Genomic DNA, 26,032 nt, shown 5'->3' on the forward strand with positions numbered 1-26,032 from the left:
CCTAGAGGGCCAGATCTACAAACTTATCTTTTTGACGCCACAAGGCTCAACGCAGGACATTGCAAATAGTAACTACTCAACAAGTGTTGAATTAAATGGAATTAGTTGCAATACTCAGACCAGATTGCAAATTAGAGAAAACACTATGCTAGGCATTTTACTTCTGTGTGTGAAAAAAAAAAATCAACTGTATAGTAAAGTACATTTGGCTACTTTGATCTCCATTAAAGTCAAATAAAATTATTTACTTCTAAAAGTTAAAAACAGAAAAAGATAACTTGTCCTGATTGTATATGTATGCTGAGTGAAACAAAAGTTTAAAAAGTATACTAGATTAGTGGGAAGTAAGGGTTTGCTATAATTTTACACATGTCCATATATATCTTTATCAAAGCATCTCATGCATGATGGTATATCTTTATGTAAATATATGTATAAAGTTATACCAGATGGCAAATTAATTTGAGACACTAACTCTTAATGATCCTATTTTTAGAAAATATCAACTTCAAAGAGTTTATATTTCAGTCCAAGACACTTAAAACCAACATACTTGAAATGAGTGCAGCTTAAAAAATTAGGAAAAACACAACTTAAAAAAATGGAAATTTGTTTCACTTGTGAAACTGAATTATTAAGAAATGTCAGGTTAAATGCAATCCCAAGCATCAGAAAACTTCACTGGAGGCTAGGTGCGGTGGCTGATGCCTGTAATCCTAGCCCTTTGGGGGGCAAAGGTGGGCAGATCAATTGAGGTCAAGAGTTCGAAAGCAGCCTGGCCAACATAGGTGAAACCCTGCCTCTACTAAAACTACCAGAAAAATTAGCCAGGTGTGGTGGCACATGCCTGTAATCCCAGCTACTCGGGAGGTTGAGGCAGGAGAATTGCTTGAATCCAGGAGGCAGAGTTTGCAGTGAGCCGAGATCATACCACTGGACTCCAGCCTGGGTGACAGTTAGAGACTCCATCTCAAGAAAAAAAAAAAAAAAGAAAAGATAAAGAAAATTGCAAATCCAGGAGCAAATTCTAGAGGTTTTGGATGATTTTAATCAGCTCTTGTATGTTAACCATTGCTTCACAACAGACTATCTCAAAACTCAATAGCTTAAGCCTACAATCATTTATTCTTAGGTGTCCACAGGCTAGGTTGATTGATCTAGGCTGGGCTCTGCTGGAAGTCTCTGCTTCAATATAAGGCTTTGCTTCTCCCCAAGGGCTGAGCTCAGGTAACTCCACATGTACTCGTTCCAGGTGTCAGGCAAAGGGAGAGCAGTTACCTGGAGGAGGCTCTTCTCTTTGTGAAGATAGAGGCTTAAGAAGTCAAGCCTCACTGAGCAAGCACTTTTCAAGCATTTACTAGTGTCAGTTCCACTAATGTCCCATTGGCCAAGATCAATGAAGCAGGGAAGTCTACTTTTCCCTCAAGGAGAAGAAAGGAGTGGATATTTGCTGAACAATAATCCAACTAGTCGCAGTTCTTTTCATACTTTACGGGATTTTCTGGTAGTGAAAGTTTTTGGTGTCTCTGGTCATGAATCTTTTAAAATTAATACTAACTCATAAAGCATAGAAAATCATGAATTTTTTCTCTCATGGCATTGGAATTTTGTTGGGCCTTATTTTAGACAGATTATTTTATAATCTTGCTTCTAGCTTCTTCCTCCTAAATTTTTAAAATAAGAGGTTGTTAATTTAATATAAAATCCAATCTGAGATTAAAAGTAAAGGAAGGGGGAGAAAAATAGAGGCAGTTAATGAAAGACCTTTCCTTTATATTGTAACAGAACTTTTCAAATCTTCTATTAAAGCTATCAGGCATTCTCTTGTGACCAAAGCATTACTAAATTATATAGTTTTTCCTGTAACAGGTAGTTCAGGTTCAAGGTTTGTATTCCTAAAATGTATATATCTTCATCAGTGTTAAGTTATAGGTCTAGTTGTAGCCTTGTTCTTTAAGAATTCTAAATCAAAACACCATTAAAGTCAAACAAAATTATTTACTAGTAAACATTAATATGTGTTGTACAGATTTTAATTAGCTCAACAGACATAGAAAACTCTAATAAAGAATCAGAGCTTATGTTTTTATATATTCTACATCAAGGATTCCGAATAACTAAGTTCTTAAAGAATAAAAATGAAATTATGTTTAGATCAATGACCTTTAAATAATTATATTAATATGTTTAGGCACTTTCGTTTTAGCAGTTGTAATTTCACAATGTTTCAAGTGTATCTTTCCCTAAGGAATAAAGGCTCCATCTCAATTCAAAATTCCAGGTTTGAAAGCATTTTACTTTCCAGTTAAATATAATATTAATCATTTCAGTTCTTCAGTCAAACGAAGACATTTAGAACATAAGTAATGAAATGCCATATTAATCTTTTTAAAGACTGTCATAGACTAAACCAATATTTGCTAAACCAACATTTGCTAAACCAACCAAACTAAACTAACTTTTGCACTTGTTTACAAAAGGAAGAGTTTATTAGAGGTAGAGATTACTATTATTTGCTTGTTCTATGTTCTCCTATAGGCACAAGCATTATTCCATTTCAGAAGAAACGACTGACTCATTTGTCTGGATGGATGGCTCTGATTCCAAATGCAAATCACATTAACTGGTATTTTAAAGGTGTGGATCACATAACCAACATTTCATATACATCGACATTCTATGGATTCAAGGTAAAAATATTTATCTTCTAATGATTATAATTGTGTATTACCCAAACACAGCCTACATCCTCATACTTACTCACAGACATTGTTAGGCCAGAGGGACCTTTCATCACAAATTGAGCTATTGAAATCCTGCACATTCTTTGTGAGCCACTCTGAATCTAAGAAGTAAGCCAAAAAAATCTCATTTGAGAATCAGAAGTAAGCAATCTTTTTGCCACATTGCTGTAGTACTAAGCTTATTCCCCTGTCATTATTACCATGATAATAACTTACCTTTACTGAGAGTTTATGATATCTCAGGGACCAGCAGTTAAGGACTTTATTTTTTATATCATGAAATATATCAAACATACATGAGGTCAAGAGTTTGAGACCAGTCTGGCCAACATGGAGAAACCTCGTCTCTATTAAAAATACAAAAAAAAAAAAAAAGATTAGCCGGGTGTGGTGGTGGGCATCTGTAGTCCCAGCTACTTGGGGAGACTGGGGCAGGAGAATCGCTTGAACCCAAGAGGCAGAGGTTGCAGTGAACCAAGATCGCCCCACTGTACTCCAGCCTGGGCGACAGAGGGAGACTCCATCTCAAAAAAAAAAAAAAAAAAAAGCCACTACCTAACTCTATCTAAATCTAACATTCTGTGAATATTCACTTTCTAATTTATAAAAAAAGTAAAATATGGTAGATAAAGTGGAAGCCTTCTGTATTATTTACTCTCATGTTATTCCCCATTCTCCACCTCTAATGGTAGCCAGTATCCTGAATTGGATGTTTTCCATCTTATACATGTTCTTCCACTTATACTACACATTTGTGCAGCATTGTTTTAAATATTTTTAAACATTATAGAAATAAAATATTGTCTACAATTTTATCTGTCAGTTTTTAAAATAAAATATTTTCTGAATATATGCATATATACACACATACACACATCACATATATGTGTGTATGCATATATATATACTATACATGTGTATACTTAATGTATATGTATTTATATATACATACACACACACAGGAGAGAGAGAGAGATCCTTTCATTGCCTTAGTGACAGAACTAGCATTATTGTCATAGACATGTAAAACGTTAATAAACAAAATAGAAATTCAAGACAAAAAACAAACTAAAGCCAAAACTTTTAAATCTTAACATAATATAGGGGCTAATTATATGTCATTAAAATTAATGTGTTATACGAGGAATATTAACATACAAGTCACATTTTTCTATAAACTTTTATAGGAAGAAGACTATGTAATTATATCACATAACTTCACTCAAAATCCTGACATGTTTAATATTATTGATATGAGGAATGGTTCCTCAAATCCATTGAATTGGAATACTAGCAAGAATGGAGACTGGCACCTTGAAGCAAACACTAGTACTCTATATTACTTGGGTATGTGTCATTAGGCAGAAATGATAGTTTATCTAATGCTTTGTCTAAAAGATGAGAAAAATTGCTTAATAAGCACATGTGTTGTGCAGTGCTTAATATATACAGGATCCAATAAATGTTTGCTGAATGGAAAAACTGGAGACAAAATTTATTCTTGAAAAGGTTTTGAGTTGAATTAAGAACTTTCATTTTATGTTGAAGGTGACACCAGCATGCTTGCACATTGACAGTTTTATTTCATGGGCTTAGAGAAAATGAATACAATGGAAGCTGGCATATATTTTGTTTCCATTTTTATTATTTAATTATTTGGAAAATTAAAATATTTAAGAATAAGTTTTAATTAAATTCTAAAGCATTCATTTTTATCAAGATATTTTGACCGTGTATATCTTTATAATACATACATTATCAGAATTTCTCCATACCTCTTCCATACATGTGAATTATAATTCAAGTTACTACCTAAAGAACATTTTCCAAAATGCCATAATTTTGTTTACATTCAAGTACTTTGGTCACTATGTTCATTTAACCCACTTTTACTTCACTTTCAGTGTCAGGAAGAAATGACCTTCATCAGAGTCAGCTCATTTCTGGGAACCTGGATCCTGATGTGAAAGACGTTGTTATTAATTTCCAAGCTTACTGTTGTATTCTCCAGGATTGCTTTCCTGTACATCCTGCATCAAGAAAACCAATTCCCAAGAAGCGACCAGTCACATATAAGTACGTAGGCCTTTTGTAGTTGATACCCTTCAATATCTCTTAACATAATCCTTTTCACATGTCATTCCTGGGTGAAATAATAATGCTTTACTCTTGCACAATGTCTTGTAGGTTACAAAGTACTTTCACATTCACTGCTTTGCTTGAGCCTTACAAAAACCTTCGTGAGAAAATGAAAAAGTCTTACAAATATTATGTGTGAAAGTTACTTGTAACCTCACAGTTGCAGAATGTTAGATTTAGATTATTAGACCTGGCCCAACTCTCTTATCATATAGACGAGAAAGCTGACACCCAGTGAACGTAGGTGCATTACCTGAGATCACAGAGCTCACTGATGGCATATCCAGTACAGCACCAGAAACTAAGTCTCCTCGTGAATCCAATGCTTTCTTAGCAGGTGCTGTCTCTAGAATAACCATCGTGGTCAAATCTCATAATAGAAGTTAGTTAATTTTCTTTCTAATATATTTTAATTCTTTTAGTTAAAAACAATATTTCTATCTTTGTAACTTATGTAGCTCTTTACCTTTATTTCTCGTGAAGCATCACTTTCTACCTTGTATTAGAGTAATTACTGGACATGATGGTACTAGCACATTCAGTATTAGTCTTTAAGATGCTGAAAGGCGTGATCCTGATTTGATATATATTTGCATCCCTTATGGACAATACTACTGACAAAACATGATGATGATGCTAAAAACTAACATTTAGTGGGCACTGAATAGCCCACTACTGTGTAACAAGTACAACTCAATGATAATTATTAGATGAATTACATTTCAAAATAAATAGATACTGTAGTGGTTATTGTACAAAAGAACAAAAATTGAATTTGTTTATATATTCATTCAACCACTAAAAAAAATTTACTGAGTATCCACTAAGTGCCAGGCATTTTGGATTCAATTATAAACAACATAGATGTGATCTCTGATCTCATTACACTCATATTCAATCCAAAGAGATGACAAAACAAGCAAATAAATAAACAAAAAAGTAAACAGAAGATAAAGTATGTAAGTGTGAGTTGTGATAAATGTTATTAAAAAATGGATAAGGGGCTGGGACAGAGAGCAATATGGCAGGGACAGCCTTTGGGTGGGGTGGTTAGGAACACCCTCAGGGAGGGGTTATTCCAACTGCAACCCAAAGGATAAGGAAGAGCTCGCTGCGCGAAGGGTGGGAGAAACCTAGGGAGCAACTTGTGCAAGTGCCCTGACATAGAAAGGATGTGGCATGTCAAACAATGGAGAGAGAATCATCAAGGCCCTTATGCATTCTGAGGTAGATATAATTATTAAATATTTAATTAACATTTATTATGACTACTATAACAGATTTAGATTGCTCTAGGCCAGAATGTGATAAAGGTAAACTACGATAAACTACATGTATATGCCATGCTATAGTTTTTCTTTCTTCCCACGGTATGAATTTTCATCACTGGAAATAGTTATAATTGGACTGATTAATTTGTATTATTCAGCTAGCTATGAATAATACAAGACAAAACAGAATCTTGACCCAGAAGTGCTACCTCAGGATTAGAACAGAAGGCTCAAGCTATATAGCTTAATGCCTAGTTTTAGAGGGCTTTGTTGATCCTAACAATGGCAAATAAGAAGGGGAATGCATAACATGATTATTGATAGTGAGTGATGGTATTAATAAGAATGAAGGGCTATGATTGTGCATATTTTCCAGTGGGAAAATATCACCAATTTTATAGTAATATCCTTCATAAAAATTTGCATTAAAAGGTATTTTCTAGAAGGCATAGTGATGAAAACTGAAGACCGTCTGTCCTCCCATACACTTTATGAAATTATTTCAATTTAACCTAGCTTTCACTTTGGATACAGACCTGCCACCCCCATCCCAGCCCAGGGGCTTAATGGCATTGGTGCATCCTCGTCAACTCAGAGACCATCCTTCTACCCCTTTCTTCACAGAATCTAGCCAACTATATCCTCTACCCCTACTCCCCATGAAATAGCACCATGTGTCAAGGGTCTTTAAAAGGACGAAGCGTGCATTTCTTTTTTCTTCTCTACCATGTAAAATCTTATGGGGAAATGGAACAGTTTACATTTTAGACAAAATTAGGGAATATCACAAGTAGTAATTCATGGAAGTATTTCTCTTCTCCTTTCAGTTTATGGTCAAATGATTCTTTTTGGCAATCATCACGAGAAAATAATTATACTGTACCTCACCCAGGGGCAAATGTGATTATACCTGAAGGTAAATGCATAAACACAAATGAATAAAATGTTTGTTTTGTGTAATATTAACACTATGGCAGGGTAGATGTCACAGTTTTATCAGCACACCCTGGGGAAAGAGCAAGTGTGGAGAAGTGGACTCTATTAATGCATCCCGGATACTAAACCTAGCCTTCTGGGGTTTCTGCGGATTTAAACCTGACCATTAATTAACAAGAGCAGATTTTCTGGGAGAGATAGGAATCAGGTATTATATGAAAAGACATGTCATAGACACTCAAAACTAGGACTCACTGATAAGCTTGTCAATGTTTTGCTATAAGTTGTAGTTTATAGATTATGTTAGATTTCTTAAAGTATTGTTTTATAGGAACATGGATTGTAGCTGACATAGATATGCCATCAATGGAAAGACTCATCATTTGGGGGGTTCTAGAACTGGAAGATAAATACAATGTAGGAGCTGCAGAATCTTCTTACAGAGAAGTTGTTTTGAATGCTACCTACATATCACTGCAGGTAAGAGTGAGGGCCTTGTAGTTTATATCTTTATTAATCTAATTCTAAAATGTATATTTACTCAAATAATAAGAAAGAAGCATATTCAATTGGTGTGAATAAAAACACAACTGGCTCTAGCCCATTAAATGCAAGTCTCAGTTAGGTCCAATATATTTCTGTTCTCCTTTAAATTATGGACTAAACATTTCTTAGGAGTAGTTACTATGGGATTCTTGAGTCTGCAGTTAGCCCAGTTTCAATTGTGTATAGAATATCTATGTCATTATGAGGTCAGGCTAAACCAACAGCTTGTTCCAACAAAGAGTCCTAGGAGTTCTGAAAAAAGTAAAAGAATTTAAGCCTTTTGTTCTTTAAATAAAACAAACAGTATTTAAAAAAAAAACCAAAAGGACATAGATGGAATTGTGAAAGCCAGAGAAAATAAATCAAAATGTTACAGTTATTCGGAACAATCCCCACATTCCTTGTAAACCCCAGATGGTCTTGAACCTGTACCAGCTTAATCAGCTCGATTGTCCTGTCAGTCTTGTAATATTGTTCATGAAAAAGAATTGCTTAGCCAAAAAGCTATTAAGCAGCATTAAAATAATAAGTAGTTAGCATTATTATTATTTCTTTGAGAAAAGGAATAAAGTCCAGAAACTTGGTTATTAATATTTTAAAAGTGCGTTGTATTTTGATTAGACATATGGCTTTAAGGTAAATTAAAATTACAACTGAATTTTACCTTATTGTTTTTTAGTTGGGTAACCATGGGTAAGTTATTTGACCTCTTTCACCATTAGTTTTCTCACCTGTGAAATAAGGATAATAATACTAATTCATGAATTTGGTGTAAAGAAAGGTTAAAGGATATATGTGAAGCCTTACACGTTATGCATGATGGAAACAGCAAGCATTTAATGATAGCTATTAACTATTAGTATTAACAATGATGGCTCATAAATTGCATAGCTTGGGTGTAAGCGTAAAGAGTATATTTTACATATGGGATATTACTTTCAAATACATTATGGTCTGTTCAAACACCACTAGTTTAGGTCTTATGAAATCTCAGTTTTAGGTCTAGTTCTGTCAGGAAGTAGATATTGAATTTGACCTTTGAAAAATCATTTAAACTGCTTATCCAAAAGTGAAATTAAAGTCACTTCCAGTTATAATGCTGTTCTTTATATAACAAAACTCATTCCTTTTTACTAGGCTTCCAGTGACTTCTGAATTCCTTTTTTATGGGTGGATTTTTTTTCCTGGTCAATTTTTAAGTATTAACAATTTTCTGCTTCATTTCAGGGAGGTAGATTAATCGGTGGCTGGGAAGACAACCCTTTTAAAGGAGACTTAAAGATTGTTCTTAGAGGAAATCATACTACACCAGACTGGGCTCTTCCAGAAGGACCAAATCAAGGGGCAAAGGTCTTAGGTGTGTGTCTACAGATACCAACAGTGTCACATCTGTTTTAAGAATCTACTTTAAAATATATGGCACTAAAGTACATATCAGTTCATAATGATAAATACTTTATCATAAAAAGTACTTCTGATACAAAAGTATCAGAAGTTTTTACAGAAATTTATTTATTGTAAAGGGTTATAGAAGTAGCAGAGATTTTAGAATTAAATAACATCACATTTCACCAGGTAAAAACAGATATAAATGTGTGTATTTTAAACCAAAATGTAATTTATTACAAAACTGATATTAACAAATCTCTTTGTATGTATATTATTTTTCCAATCTGGTTTTCTTCATACAGTTTTCTTTACATAAGCAATACTATGTTTCACATTTTGGTACCTTCCCTTAAAAGGTAACTTTCCTACACATTTTTCCATTTATAGTATTAATAAATAATCTGTGGATCAGTTGACTCTGCAATCAATTACCCAATCACAGCTGTTGCTGAGATTTAATTTCCCAGTTGCATTAGTATACTGTGGATATTCTTATCTGAGCTCAGAAAGCAAATGGCTTGAAAGAGTTTAACCTGGTCACAATTAAGAACTGCTTTTATGAATGGTACTGCATATTTATTTAGGAGACGCATATAAGTATGTGCTACCATTGTTTTACTGTACAATTTCTAAAACTGACACCAAGTAAATAAGGGGCTAAACAATTGCTTGAGATTGAATTAGCTCACCATTCACAAATGTCCTGAGGCAGACAAATTCAATCTTAAAAAAAAGTATGTGCTTTTTATTTCAAAAGTAACACTTTAAACAACATAGAACAGTATGAAGAAAACATATCTGTAAAGAATACACATCTTTCTAATTCTCTTTTAAGGACACTAGAATTAGTTAAAAATTTTTTGTGTGTTTTCCTATGTTTTTTATCTATGCCTATATTCATATTACATATACTGATTTGTGGTGATAGTATTGTTCCTTTCATAAAACATGGTCACATTAAGTATATTATTACGCAGTTTTCTTTTCTCAGTGAACATATTATGAAAATCTTTCCTGATTGAAACAGATAAAACTCTTTTTTATAGCCTATTATTTTACAGTATTAGTATATTAAACTTTATTCCATCCTTTTCCTATTGATGTATATTTGGATTAATTCCAGTTTCCTTGTGTTTCTAAATATTGCTGTGGTAAGCATCTTCATTCATGTACTCTTGTATACTGGCTTTAATGTCTATGAGCCAGATTTCCGGAAGTGGGTTAAAGGGCCACGTCTTCTTACATGGTTCCAAGCAGAGAGCACCAATTCATTCCTTTTGTTCTAAAATGTTTAATCACATAATAAAATATATCAATGAACATTTTCATTTTATACTAGCACCTAACTCAGTACTGTGTGGTGAATAAGTAGGAGTGTGCTTTTCTTCTTTAGGGGTGTTTGGTGAGCTGGATCTTCATGGAATTCCACGTTCAATATATAAAACTAAGCTCTCAGAAACTGCACTTGCAGGTTCCAAAGTCCTGTCTTTGATGGATGCTGTGGATTGGCAGGTAGACAAAATAATTATGTAATGGAAAATGAATATACACAGTGGGTCAGCTGAAAAAAGTTTCTATTCTACTCTCATGGGCATTCATTTTCTCATGTGATTAACCAGATGAAAAATGTGTATTTTGCAATAAGCTTGCAAAAATGTATCTGATAGGAGGCATTTAAAAATTGTGGCTTCAATGGTCCTTTAAAATAAATAGAGAACATTATGTGTGTGTGCATATAATACATAGGTATGTATATTGTATTTATATATATTTTATGACTATATATTATATATATATAATGACATATATGACTATAGATTAGTCATACAATATATGACTAATATATATTATGTATATACAAGCTAATATATGTAATATATGTCATTAAAATGTATATACATAATATAAATTAGTCATATTATTTTATATTAATATATATGTAAGATAAGAAAAATATGAATATTTTTGGATAAAATTAAAATATGACAGTCATAAAAATGTATATACATAATATATTAGTCATATTAGTCATATTTTATACCAATGTATATTAGTCATAAAAGAAAAATATGAACATTTTTGGATAAAATTATTTATTATAAATTCTTGCAAAACAGAAAATTGAATTATTTAAAATATATTTTATTATCTTGGTTACCTCTTCACTTCTAATTTATGATTTTACATGTTAAGAATTTGAAAAGAAAACAAATTCTGACACCCAATGACATCCAAATACTGCCTGTGTTAAATGAGATATTTTAATAAAGTATAAATGGTAGCAATTATCATCTCTACTGTGCTCATAAACTATGCACAAGCCATAGAGTCCACATGTTTTACAAATACATTTTTTAATGCCAAGAAAAATTAGAGAAATGAATGGATTTCATCTCCAAGCTCTCAGATCTCAGCCAGTTCCTTTCTGGTGAGAACAAGCTTTAGACTCACAGAACAAAGAGAGCCTTAGTCTGAGCAAATCAATGCAAATCATCAAAACATATGGGTTTGCTCTCTTAGTGTAGTTTATAATTGGTAAATAGAAAGAGGGTTTATTGAGAAGTATTATCATCTACTTACAATATGTTTTTATTTGTGATAGATCTGGTGTGATTACTTTTTGAAGAGAGTAATTAAGTGATTTTGATATCCCTATTATTTATCCAATTAATACTGTCTGCAAATTTTGTGTCAGAGTAATATTTAACCAAGTGTCACACACTTTTCTAGGCATTGGGGATTTAGTGGTGAAGAAATTTGTCCAAGCTATCATGGAACTTCCATTGGAGTGGGAGAGTCAGATAGTAAACGAACAAATAAATATCTATTGATTTCAAATAATGTGCATAATGAAGGAAATAAAACAGGTAGTGTGCTAGAGACTGCCATGGCAAAGAGTAGCAGATAACATTGAATATTCCAGAGATGGTCTTTGTCAAGGGTACATCTGAGCAGAGATTTGGATGACAAGGAGGAGCTCAATATACAAAGTTCTAGGACTCAGCCTTGCCCTTTAACTTTCCTCGGGCTTTTCTGCCTTTCAGGAATAACAAGTGATAGTTAATTGTACTAAACAAACAAACAAAAAACTAGGGAAAAAATTCAACTCTTAATAATATTGTCCTGAGCAGTTTTTAATAAAAATGTGAGTATGTTTGCTTTGATGTCTTTGCTTTTTTAAAAAAGGTATATTGCTGTGGTTTTACTAAATGGCTGAATTAAAGTTAAGAAAATGCTCAGATAATTCAAAATTTATAATTCTTAATATCAAACACAAGCATATGTACTTTTAGAGACTTCAATGTACTGTTTATTCTTTCTGATAATACCATGATTGCCAATGAGATATACATTAAATTTGAATGATTTAATAATGATATCAAGAAATATAAACCTATTTTTAAAATTGTTCTTAAATTTGGCACTTGAATTTTTCTAAGGAGGGAGAAGAGATTGTGATAACAACCACAAGCTACGATTTCCACCAGACAGAAACAAGAAGTATCGTTAAAATCCTGCATGATCATAAAATTCTCATTCTTAATGATAGCCTTTCCTATACTCACTTTGGTAAGTGGATGCTTTTTAACCAAATAGATATATAATTGTGTTGAAAGATTCACATTTACTCTGTAATTATAATTCTTTGATAAAACATGTCACAAATATGTTAAAGGAGCATTTTATTCAGATTGGCAATGATACCCAGTGAGTGCTGCTCTTTCTGTGTTGGTTACTGATAGTCCCCGCTATGTGCTTTCATTCATTCAGCAAATATTCAGCAAAGACTTACTGTTTGACATTTTATAGGGTAAGGCTCAACACTTTCTGTTTAAAGCAAGCTTCCAGGTGATTCTTGTGCATGCTGAAATTTGAGGATCCTTGATCCAAAAGCCTTGTTGTCCTAAACTGTTTCATGGATATATAGTCTTTAGCGGTAAATGCATTTAGACAAGTAATAATGGAAGGATAAAACTATAATTGTTGAGGAAAGAAGGAATAAGCATGATCTGAAGATGAGTTTTCCACTTACAGGAGCAGGGCCTTCCCAGCATTCTAGCCTTTCCCCATTTGGCATGGTACTTTCATCCAAATCTCAGGAAGTGGGAGCAGACAGTAGTGTAAAGTTAGAAAATCCTTTCAGATGCCCATGATGCTCATGGGAACTCCAGATGCAAGTCAGCATGATAGACTAGCAGACCTTTGACCTGCATGAAAAAGAAATTGAAAAGAACTTCTCAAAGCAGTACTTTAATAGAAGCGCATGTGTCTATAATTCTATATCATATATTTTTCTTTAAATCATAAAGAAAAGTTTTATTTGAAAAATGTTTCATTGTAATTAGTTGTAAAACAGTTGGTTTTTGAAGTATGACATTATAGATTCTTTCATTTAAAATATCAAGCATTTTTCTCTGTTTGAAATGCACCTGCTCGTCTTAAAGTTTTGAGTAACATTTCTTAAAATGTAGCGTGTAATCTAGGTTATGTTTTACAAATTGTTAAGATGTAAATGTACAGATGGTGTTGGATATGCTACTACCTATTGATGAAGACTTGTGGTTGATATAAAATATGCCACAGAAAAAGTGGAACAAACCAAGGTTTAGGTGGCAGGAGTGTTAATAGCTATGTGTTGTTGATTCTCCTCCTAGCTTTGGGCAAATTCTTTTACTTCTCTACCTTATTTCCTCATCTATTAAAATTATAATACACTTCTCAATTTGCCACACAACAGGGCTTTCATGTGTAATTTGAAGTGATTATATACTACCTTCAAGATTTGTTAAGTAGTAACTTTATACTTGCTGATTATAATAATCATTTTGATGTAAATAGAGGAAATATTTTTTATTATATTTCATTTTATAAATATGAATATCATAATATCAGACTGCCATCTATATATGTTTAACATGTAAATGTAATCATGCATTCATGTTCATTTTTGGCTTATTAGAAGGCTGTTTAGCATATGAACTGCAAAGGAACTAGTAAAGACAGATACTTCTCAGCATTGGCAATAATCTAGCTGCCTTTATGCTGCAGCTGAAAAATACCATGTCCCTGGAACTGGTGAGAGCTACATGTTAGCAGCTGATGTTGGGATACTGAGTAGGAACATCAAAATAGTTGGTGAAGATTACCCCAGTTGGTCTGAGGACTCTTTTGGAGCACGCGTACTGGTTGGCTCATTCACTGAAAATATGATGACATTTAAAGGTTGGTTTCAATTCAGTTTATTTTTCTAAATGAGCTATAACATTATCTCATCTATATGTAGTCAGCTCTTACATAATTCTCACTTTTTTAATAAGATTATGTGGGAAAATAAAGCATTAAAAGTGATTATGTAGCCCAGTTTTTACCTTCCAAGTAAATTCTCTTAAATTACTGCTTTTAATTTTATCTTCACAGACAAAATGAATTATCAAATTAACAATGACCTTAGGTAACAGTTAGACCAGTCTTTCACCTAACAGAGATAATTTTATAATAAGTACCACAGATCATTTGTTGTTTTTGTTTTGTTTTAAGGAAAATTTCAAGCATACACCAAAAACAGAGAAAACAGTATAATGAATCCCAATGTACTAATCACCAGTTTCAACAATGATCAACTTTGGCCAATCTTGTTTCACCTACACCTCCATCCACTTTCTTCATGCTCCTGGATTGTATTGAAGTAATCACGTATTATATCATCTAGAAATATTTTAGTATGCAACTCTAAGACATTTTAGAAAACATCAACAAATATCAGACCTAAAAATGTTAATTTCTTAATAATAATTTCTTATCATCAAATGATACTTCAAATTTCCCCAGTATCCTCCCTCCCTCCCTCCCTCCCTTCCTCCCTCCCTTCCTTCCATCCATCCTCTTGTTTCAAATAAGGATCTAAATAAGATCCACATTGCAACTGATTATGAATCTTAAATCTCTGATTCATTCCTCTCTCCTTGCAATTTATCTATAAAAGAAGTTGGTCCTCTAATTCTGTGGAGTTCCCAACAGTCTGGAATTGAGTGATTGCATTCCTGGAATTTAACTTGTTCTTGTCCCCCTGTATTTCCTATGCCTAGGTGATTTAAAACTAGAGATTTCAGGCTCAATTTTTAGTCAAGAATTATGCCAGACAGGGTGTCTCAGGCCTGTAATCCCAGCACTTTGGGAGGCCAAGGTGGGATGACTACTTGAGGCCAGGAGTTTGAAATCAGCCTGGGCAATATAGTGAGACCCAGCCAAAAGAAAGAAAGAGAGAAAGACAGAGAGAAAGAGAGAGAGAGAGAGAGGGAGGAAGGAAGGAAGGAAGGAAGGAAGGAAGGAAGGAAGGAAGGAAGGAAGGAAGGAAGGAAGGAAGGAAGGAAGGGAGGGAGAAAAGGTACAGTTGGTAGTGTATTTTTCCATCAGTAGGTACATAATGTATGATTGTTTCTCTTCTTACAATGTTAATAGCTACTAATTAACATTGCCTAGATTCATTAAATCATTAAGGTTTAAAATTTCCTTCTCATTTATAATAAAGAAAATCTCCCCTAAACAACTATTTGACTGCACTGAAAAATAGTTCATGTAAGAAACACAGGAGAAAATGCTTGATTTTTCCTCATATTGACTAGGTTTCAAGATAATGTGTTGGTTCCCAAGTGTCCTCCAAAGGTGACAGGGAGTTTTTATTGTTTTGTTTTTAGTATCATTATGTGCTCCTGGATCAAAACATATTTGACCTGTTCAAATCCATTGTGATTGTTAATCTGATTAATACTTAGAATGCTCCATTATTGACCTTCAGAACCTTTTCATGTTGATGCCTGTCCTCTTGACATGACTTAGTTTTCTAAGCTTCTTTACTTTCTGATACGGCAAGCACATATTGTAATTTTTTTCTAAGACTGGAACTCATTGTTCCTCCAAGTAATTCTGGTTCTTTTTATTGGAAGATGTTATTTGGATCCCACAATCTGGGTACTAGGAGTAGACCATCCATTCTTGATTTGAACTGTTTCTGCAGGTACTCATTTGTTCAAACACTGCCTATTTCGTTTTGCAACAGATCTATTTTAGAAAATCTTTATATTGAGCAAACAGCAGTCTCACTATAGCCTCTACTTGTTGGTCATAATCTGCCAGAGGAAGCTTACCTGATGATGATGGTGCTGCTGCTGCTGATAATGATGGTGATGGTAATGACAAACATGACACAAGATCACAGGCACTGTGCTAAGCATTAAACACATACGATCTTATTTAATCCTCATAATGTTATGGCATAAATATTACCCCTCTTTTAAAGATGAACAAACAGATGATTAAAGGGGTAAAGTTGCTTTGATCTTTAATATTAATTTGTGTCTTTCTCACTTCAAATTCAGCGATGAACCCTATTCCTATGACAACCTTTCCTTGCTCCTATAAATTGTTTTGTGACGTGAGTAAAGACAACACATCTATGGCTTTTGTAAGCCCAGGTGGCTTGTAGTAATCATGTCTTCTCTATCATTATCTCAATTATTCATATCTTCTCAACCATGTATAGAAGAATTGCCTCATGGATTTTAAGGTAGGCTTTCCTTTCTAGTATAAAATAACTTTTCTCCAACACATCCTATTAAGTATCAGTTTTTGAACAAATAATATTCTCTTTTGTTATTTTCCAGCCATGAGTTCCTGTGCCTCAGTTTTTTTTTTAACTAGATGATAGAGATATAAAAGTTCCTAACCCACAGGGTGCTTTATGGGAATTAAAGCCCATATTGCCTGTTATGCATTTAGTACAGCACTTGACAAAGAGCAATCTCTCATGGATTGTTATTGCTGTTATTAGTAGTCTGTAAAATTACCCTTTGTCACCTCGATGGTACTTATGATAAGCTGACCAGCAGATAATTGGCAATACATATTCTGAAAGAGATTATAAAAGGTAATGCCCTTAAAAGCTCTTTATGGCATCAAAAGGGAAATATCAGGTAAATTATATTTTATGCCTTATGCCATACATTCTCAATTCGAAAATATCACCCCCCAGGAGGAAAAACTTAGTTCTTGAGGTGGGGGCAAAAAACGTAGGTATTACAATGGTTTGTGGTCCTCCAAAGGGCCACTGTATACTAACAGATACATGGTATATATGCGTTATTAAAATTTTGCGGGAGAGTGCAGGCTATTAGGAAAAAAAATGTTGAAAAAGGCTATTTGTGAGTACAATGAAAAGAGGTCTGAGAAATACTACCTCTTCTGGATTAAAGGAGCAAAGAATAATGATTTTTTCATGAAAAATTTGAACAACTTTGTGTAGCTTTTCAAAAATGTTTTATTCCAACTCTTTTAAGAAAAACAAATTTTAAATCTTTCCCTACCTTAGGAAATGCAAGAATAAGTAATGTGGAATTTTATCACAGTGGTCAAGAAGGCTTCAGGGATAGCACAGATCCAAGATATGCTGTAACGTTTCTTAACCTAGGACAGGTTTGTGCTTTATTTTTAATTTTGTATATATTAAAAATATGCAAAATATTTTTATTTTCATTTGACTTCTAAATAGCCACATCTTATATTAGCTAAAATTATAATCTAATATAATAAAACTTTCTTGGCCCATTAACTTTTTAGACCTATATAAGCAGGATTTTATTCCACCCATATTGTGCGTTTATTTAAGGCCAGTAAAAACCATAGGAAAAATAGTATGGATGGTGAAAGAATCAAAGATCTATAATAGTGGTTTATATATCCACTTTATTTTGCAATGACCAAAAACATTTTTCCAAATGGTTTCTAGTAAACAAAGAGAGTATTGCTTAAATTTCTCAAATGAAATGCATGTCTGATCTACACCTCCATCAAAAGTGGGAAAATAAATATTCTGAGAGGGCTGGTGATTTAAGAAAAATGAGAGACAGCATATTTCTTAGTAGAAATACAAAATAATCTGTAGGTTTAAAATGAAACCCCTAACCTGTTCACTGAATGGTTCTTATAGACATTTGAATAGTAACTCCTTGACTAAAGTATTATTTTTTGTAATTAAAAAAAAATTCCTGTCATCATAAACTATTCTGAAAAAATAAATTTTAGCACCTTAGCATTTTATAAGTGATAATAGGAATATAAATGCATATAAAAGAACTGGAGAATTTTGAAATCTGCATTTAAAGTAAGCATATATATTCAATATATCTAATAATAAATTCAGATATATGGAAATTTCCATATTTTATATATGGATATATTAAAGACTTATAGAGAAATCATCTTTAAGAGAAAGTGAATTGAGTATTGATTATTGGTAAAGGTTTGTTTACTGAAAATCATTTACTTCCATTTTTAAAAATATATTGTAATTTTATTTTAAAAATGTTCTCTGTATCCCAATGTTGTATAGATTCAAGAACATGGCTCATCTTATATTCGAGGCTGTGCTTTTCACCATGGCTTCTCTCCAGCAATTGGTGTATTTGGGACAGATGGATTGGACATAGATGACAACATCATTCACTTTACAGTGGGGGAAGGTAATATAATAATATTTTGGTTCAAATTACACATCCTGTGGAGGCTTTCTTATCTATATACTCTAGAGCTACACTGCCCAATTGATCTTTCTGTGAGGATGGAAATGGTCTATATTTCTGCTGTCTAATATAGTAATTACTAAGTCATATGTGTCTATTGAGCACTTGAATTATGGCTAGGAGCTGAATTATGACTGAGGAACTGAATTTTTAATTTTAATGGTATATAATTTAATTGTACTTAATATACATTTAAATAGCCACATGTGGCTATGGTTATCATATTAGACACTATAGCCCTATAAAATGGAAGAATTTTTACCACATCACATTCTTACATGAGTTATCTAATCACTAATTATTTAAATTTAATACTCCTCACTTATCAATCACAAATATTATTACAAATAAAGGTTATATACAACTTTAGGCATATTATATTTATTTTTGTCAATATGAAGTATAATAAACGTATTTAATGTATATGAAAGCTGTGGGTATGTTTGTTAAATAAGATCTGAGATGGACCCTGTGAACCCACATATTTAACAAGCATCCCAGAAGATTCTAATTCAGGTAGTCTATTAAAGAGGTAGAGTTCATTATCAAAGAGTTCAGAGGACTCCTTCGAAACTCTAAGAGGATTGTTTGTCAGGCTCAAAGTAGAAAAATAATTTTATGGAAAAATCAAAAGACATTACTCCTAATAGTCATTGCAAATTGACTTATGTTTTTTGGGGATTTTCTTTCTTTTTTTCTTTTTTTAAACAGGCATAAGAATATGGGGGAATGCCAACCGAGTCCGAGGGAATTTGATTGCACTTTCGGTTTGGCCAGGAACCTATCAGAACAGAAAAGATTTAAGTTCAACTCTCTGGCATGCAGCAATTGAGGTAGTGAAAACAAACTTATAATTATACTAATTTATAATTATATCAGTTATTGAAAAATATCTAATAAAATGAGCTAACTAAAGGAGTGAATGCACTTTTAAAAAGATGATGTAAGTTTCGATGGCCATTGGTATATTTTTTTTTTCTGTCAATGTCTATTGGTTTAAATAGTTCTCTTACCTCATTTCTTTTCCAACATTATTTCAAGTTCCAGTACAGGGCCTCTTTGCTGCTGCTCGACTGAGTGCTTTAGGTGTATTGCTACTTAATTCTGGATTTAGTTTCCTCCCTAAAAATGAAAATAGACAATGGAATCTCTAAAATTATTTTCTCATCTAAAATTGTCATGATTCTACATGCAAGGTTATTATGCTTATCTGATATTACTAATTGGAACCTTCTTGTTTCCCATGGAGTTTCTTCAATTACTATAGGTGTTTGTTGAGATATAGAGTAAGATTACAAACAAGAAAAGAGAAAGTAGAGGAGATAGCTTCCTCCTGTCTTTACCTATGACATACAATCAAAGGAAATTTAAAATAGTTATCTTTGAAAGATGGGATAAGGATTGAGTTTTTTTATGTGCAACTATTAATACCTTAAGGTAAAATCTGAAAGCTGAAATTTAGTATACATTTATGAGGTTAAAAATATTCTCTTTTTATCTGTTTATACGTATTGAATATCAATTCCAAATCTTTAAGGCTATCTATGGCTTTTGAAGGAAAAAGTACTTAATTGACATTTATGAATTCATGTGACTCTATTTTTATCAAAATATTTAAAAATAAGTGTGTTTGATATGATCGCAACTTTTGACTGTTTTGCTGACACCATAGGGAAGAACGAAATGTGTGCTCTATGCTTCCATTTTTTATTACTTTGACTTGGGTTATAAAATAAAATTGTTTAGTAATTACCTAACACTCATGCTAACCTACTTTGTGATTATAGTAAACATTATATAAACTAGTCAATGTCTCCACTGAATCTTATGATCCACTCTCATTGCCTTAGTTGTCCTTTTTTAAATAAATTAATCAAATTGGTAACAAAACATAACTAAAAAGAGCTTGCACCTGTAATCCTAGCTACTTGGGAGGTTGAGTTAAGAGGATTGCTTAAGCTTAGGAGTTTGAGATCTACCTGGGCAACATAGCGAGACCCTGTCTCTCTCTCTCCATATATATATATATGTGTGTGTGTGTGTGTGTGTGTGTGTGTTATATATTCTATATATGCATACTTTTATATAAATATATATTTATATTAAACATATATAAATATAATACATAAACATATATTTATCGCTTTTTCAGTGATCACAACTTCCTGAAAAAAGTGTTAACATTCTCCTTACCTTCTTATAATACTGGAATTTGTTCTGTGCCTTGTAAATTTTAAACCACATTCAGTGGATTTTGTGACTGAAATAAGAAATAATCTCTTTAATGTAGTTTTTAAATGAAGTCCAGGCTGTAGTACTTAATGATGGTTTTACACCAAGAACCTAGTGTAATTTCATCATTTGTAATTAAGTTTGAATGGGGTAAATAATAAATACAAATTTTCCTCCTGAAAATGTAGTCATAATTAAAGGTTTTCATAAGTGTATTGTCATATACTTACTCTCGATTTATATAAATGTTTACTAGCCTGATGCACAGTATTTTTTTTTAATCATTGCACTAGATAAATAGAGGGACCAATACAGTTTTACAGAATAATGTAGTGGCTGGATTTGGAAGAGCAGGATACCGCATTGATGGTGAACCTTGCCCAGGTAAGTCTTTTAAACCAGGAATCGCTAAAACTAGGAAATAACTTGTACAAAATTGTTAAAATAAATAATTATTGTTTGTTAATTCAATATGTGATATCTTTTCCTTCTGGGCACTGAAATAACTCAACAAGATAAATTATTTCAAGATAACATTGGATCTAAAAAAATAAATAAATAGGTTTCTAAGAAAAACTTTATTTTCCCAAGTTTATGATCCCAAAAGTCCAACGACAACTTGAGTTCTTGATTTGGTTGGTATTGGGACAGTAAGTACCTCATCCCACCACCATTTTTAAAAAAACAGCACTTATTATAGAGATACATGTTGACATACGCCATTATTTTAACTTCTGCTTTGATAGAATAAATGCTCACTATTCATATGTTAAACCTGCATGCATCAAAAAGTCAACAAACATGAACAGACACTTCTCAAATATAGATTTCTCTATATTGGATTAGTAAAAATTAAGAGGTAACTGAGCATCTACTCTTTTGGCAAGGCTGTAGGGAAAGCGAAACATTTACACCTTGCTGGTTGAAGGACAAAACAATATAATCTCTACTTAGGGTAACATGACAACATCTACCAAAATCACATGTGCGTTTACCTTTACTCAGTATTTCCACTTCTATGAATCTAGCTAACAGTTGCCTTTACAAACTTAGAAAATTATTTATGAACAAGGTTATTCATCACAGCATTGTCTGTACTAGCAGAAAACCGAAAGCCACTTTGTGTCCCGCAATGGTAGAATAGTTATATAAAGCCAGACGATGGAACACTAGACTACTCGAAGAAAGAAGGCAGAAGAGTTCAATGTATTGATATGAAGAAATCTCTAGAATATTCTTAAGTGCTTACTGGAGAGTGCAAAATAGTTTATATAATACTATTTTAGGTATAATACCTATAAAATATGTTTTGTGGAAGAAAGGGAAGGAATCAGAATGTATATGGTATTTGTATTTACATAAGGAAAGTATAAAAATCATAGAAAGTAATTGGGAACAAGGAGACTCAGTACTTATAATTGCATACATTTTAAATAACCTCTATATTTTCAACCAATAATTTATAATAAATAATTACCAGATCAAAAAAGTAAAATACATAATAAATCTGCAGACTTTACCCCTCAAGAAATTTAAAGAAAATGGGACTTTCTTTGAGAAATGTATGTCCCTTCCAGAGTTGATTTTAAAAGAAAAGTCTCAGTATAGTTACTTTTTAACAGCTTTATTTGGCATGATTTATATAGCATAAATTTCACCTTTTAAAAAATATACTAGTTAAAAGTGTATTTATTTTTAAGATTCTTTGAATCAGCATTTTTTTCTGTCAATTCAAACATTTTTAGACTTAAGCTGGTTTTATTCTTGTGCAAAATACATTCTGAAGGAATAAAAACTACTTTGTCAACATATTTAAGTGATTCCTTGATATATGCTCTTGTTAGATATTTTAGTTCCCAACCACTTAAAGTGGCTTTTCTTTGACTTAAAAATTTAAAATATGTAATTTCTTTACAACTTCAATAAAGTTATCCTTATGGATTTTTCAACATCAAAATATCTTTGAATATGAATATTTACTAGTATGTATAATGCTATGTAATGCATTTTTCACTGACTATGTTGATATTCCTAAATAATTGAGACTATTTATAAGGAGATTTTGGAGTTATAGCAACTGAAATATGAAACATCACAGAGGAATGAAGAGTTTATGTTCCTGTAATGGTACATCAATTTATTCAATCCATCCTCCAGACAAGAGTCTGGGAAACTGGGGATAGTGATATACACTGGGTTCAGGGGTCAAACCCTATTTGTCCATGCATCTATATTGTGTGATTCTAAGGGAGAGAAATGTAAACATCTTCTTTTAATAATAATAATTTTAATAATGCAGGAAAATTATCAAAACCAGGAAAATCATAAATAAAATGTAAAACCCAATGGACTAGGAAGAAGGGAAAATCAGCAGAAGATAAAAGGAAACAGATACCAGGGAACCTGAACAGGAGAGCTGGTATTAAGTACAATTTAGGAGGTGGTGCTGCTCTTTATAGACAATCCTCCAATTCATGCCTGTGTGGGGAGGGAGTTATTAAGGTTATTGAACTGACTTGGACATAAGTAAAACTTTCATGAAAATCCCCTTTGTTGTATATATTAATAATGAGTATAGTTGCCATTTATTGAGAGTATTTGCTAGGCACTGTATGTGGGTTATTTCCTTTTATTTTGAAACAATTCTGAATTAATCATTAAAACTTTTTACATATGAGGAAACTAAGTTCCTAAAAGGTTAAACAACTTTCCCAAGATAATGCATACACCAATTGTTAAAATATTTAAAGACCACCTATCTCTGTACTACCTTCTAGGCTCCAAGAAATGATGGTGAATGAGCTAGGTGCAATGTCTTCTGTCATGAAGCTTACATCTTAGTAGGAGAGAAGAGATGGATAATTCACAAATAATTAATAAAAATATCAAGTGAAAGGAATTTTAATTGTAATGTAAAGTGACTGAGGTATTATATTGTATCAGGTATTTAGGGAAGGTCTTTTAAGGAAGTGACATTTGACTTGAAAATGGGATGGCCAGAAGGACATAGCAATGGAAAGATGTTCAGGGGAAGCATTTCACAGACAGTAAGCTCTACCAAGTTTAGGCTTATTTGTATCTAAATCCCATGCTCTTTCCCATTAAATTAATCTTTAATCAGATAAAATAATGTAAGTGTGTTAACACTAAACTTTTGCAAATAAGTATACAGTTATTTTAAGTAACAGTGAAGAGACTAGTTAGACAAAAGTAAATACTAATTAGAATAAACCAGGCGAGGTGGGGCATGCCTGTAGTCCCAGCTACTCAGGAGGCCAAGGCAGGAAGATGGCTTGAGTTTGAGACGAGTTTGAGTAACATAGTGAGACTCCATCTCGAGAACATTTAAAGAAAAACACTAAATAGAGTGAACCATAAATGGCAGAGCCATAAAAATATTTGATCATATTAAACCTGATATCAGAATTATGTATGTAATTTTGAAAAGAATTTTGTTAACTTTAACTGATACTGCTTATTAAAACTATATGACATGAAATGTAGTGTTCATTCTCTGGTTCTATATTTCCCTCCAAGGCCAGTTTAATCCTGTGGAAAAGTGGTTTGACAATGAAGCCCATGGAGGTTTATATGGGATCTATATGAACCAAGATGGCCTTCCTGGATGTTCTCTTATACAAGGATTTACCATTTGGACATGCTGGGATTATGGAATTTATTTTCAGGTAATTATGATTAAAGATGGTGATTGTTTATTTTCTTTTATGATTGTCCTTAGTATTATGTAACCTGCAAATTCTATTGCAGACCACAGAGAGTGTGCACATTTATAATGTGACCCTGGTTGACAATGGAATGGCCATTTTTCCAATGATTTACATGCCAGCTGCTATATCACACAAAATTTCCAGTAAAAGTGTACAAATTAAGGTAAGAAATTAATACAGCCACACCATGGAGAAAAAAATAACTTGGAGAAGGGTGGAATTTCTGAAGGACTAATAAGAATAATCTCCTTAACTTCTATCTCTGTCTCGCCCACACCTCCCTGCCTTTGTTCCCACTGCCCTCTGCCTAAAAAACTGGTCGGTTTTTTTTTTGGTTTTTTTTTTTTTTCTTGAGATGGAGTCTCGCTCCGTAGCCCAGGCTGGAGTGCAGTGGCACAATTTCGGCTCACTGCAAACTCCGCCTCCCGGGTTCACATCCTGCCTCAGCCTCCCGAGTAGCTAGGACTACAGGTGCCCGCCACCATGCCTGGCTAATTTTTTATATTTTTAGTAGAGATGGGGTTTCACTGTGTTAGCCAGGATGGTCTTGATCTCCTGACCTTGTGATCCGCCCACATCGGCCTCCCAAAGTGCTGGGATTACAGGCGTGAGCCACCGCGCCCAGCAAAAAAGCTGTTCATTCTTATCTCTCCTCCTCCCTTCCCTCTTCTTGCTTATCACCTGCTAATCTTGCAATAGTTAGTTAAATTTTCACTCCCTCTATGAAGTTTTTTCTGAGCCAGTTTAGGTGGTAATGACACTTCCTCCACTTTTTTGTGCCTACTGTTCCCTGGATGTATTTATCACAGAAACATAACATGTCCTTATATGTAATTATTTACATGTCTGTCTTCCCTCTCCTATTCTCAGTGTTTTTCCAGTTGGGGTAGCAACCTTTTTCATCTTTGTTTAATGAATGATCCACTTTTTGAATTTATAGTTTGCGTTTTATTTACTACAGTAGAATTTAGTACTATTCATTATCATGTTTTCTTTTAGTAAGAGCTATTATTAATGCTATATTGTTTGGCTTATTTCCAAACAGAGCTCATTAATTGTTGGAAGTAGCCCTGGGTTTAATTGCTCTGATGTCCTAACTAATGATGATCCCAATATTGAACTCACTGCTACTCATCGGAGTCCTAGATCTCCATCAGGTGAAAAATTTGAAACTTTAATGTTATTGTTCATACGAGTGCATATTCAATTTTCATTAACTTTTTTTTTTGGTAAAAGGTGGGAGAAGTGGGATTTGTTGGCCTACCTTTGCTTCAGCTCATAACATGGCACCCCGAAAGCCCCATGCAGGGATCATGAGTTACAATGCCATCAGTGGCCTTTTGGACATCTCAGGCAAGTACACAGTCTTTTACAAATCTTCTCAATTAATTTCTGTAGAGAATATGTAGAGGATAACTAATAATGTTTCACTGTTAGTAAAAATGATTTAAGTGAATTTTTATAGCAATCTG

The 26,032-nt window shown here is 33.0% G+C and overlaps 1 protein-coding gene across 1 annotated transcript in view; it reads left to right on the forward strand.

Annotated features, from left to right (window-relative positions):
• PKHD1L1 (PKHD1 like 1) overlaps positions 1-26,032 on the forward strand; it is a 165,337-nt gene that overhangs the window by 111,066 nt on the left and 28,239 nt on the right. Inside the window, exons 51-67 of the mRNA XM_063606533.1 lie at positions 2,539-2,690; positions 3,932-4,091; positions 4,649-4,820; positions 6,982-7,070; positions 7,422-7,570; positions 8,864-8,993; positions 10,419-10,537; positions 12,466-12,595; positions 14,075-14,248; positions 17,391-17,494; positions 18,411-18,540; positions 19,312-19,433; positions 21,126-21,216; positions 24,370-24,518; positions 24,601-24,723; positions 25,606-25,717; positions 25,797-25,913. Of these exons, the coding sequence (XP_063462603.1) occupies positions 2,539-2,690; positions 3,932-4,091; positions 4,649-4,820; positions 6,982-7,070; positions 7,422-7,570; positions 8,864-8,993; positions 10,419-10,537; positions 12,466-12,595; positions 14,075-14,248; positions 17,391-17,494; positions 18,411-18,540; positions 19,312-19,433; positions 21,126-21,216; positions 24,370-24,518; positions 24,601-24,723; positions 25,606-25,717; positions 25,797-25,913 (2,223 nt within the window). The remainder of the gene's footprint in view (positions 1-2,538; positions 2,691-3,931; positions 4,092-4,648; positions 4,821-6,981; positions 7,071-7,421; positions 7,571-8,863; positions 8,994-10,418; positions 10,538-12,465; positions 12,596-14,074; positions 14,249-17,390; positions 17,495-18,410; positions 18,541-19,311; positions 19,434-21,125; positions 21,217-24,369; positions 24,519-24,600; positions 24,724-25,605; positions 25,718-25,796; positions 25,914-26,032) is intronic.

This window comes from Pan paniscus, chromosome 7 (assembly GCF_029289425.2).
Source record: "Pan paniscus chromosome 7, NHGRI_mPanPan1-v2.0_pri, whole genome shotgun sequence".
In the NCBI taxonomy this organism is placed as follows: domain Eukaryota; kingdom Metazoa; phylum Chordata; class Mammalia; order Primates; family Hominidae; genus Pan; species Pan paniscus.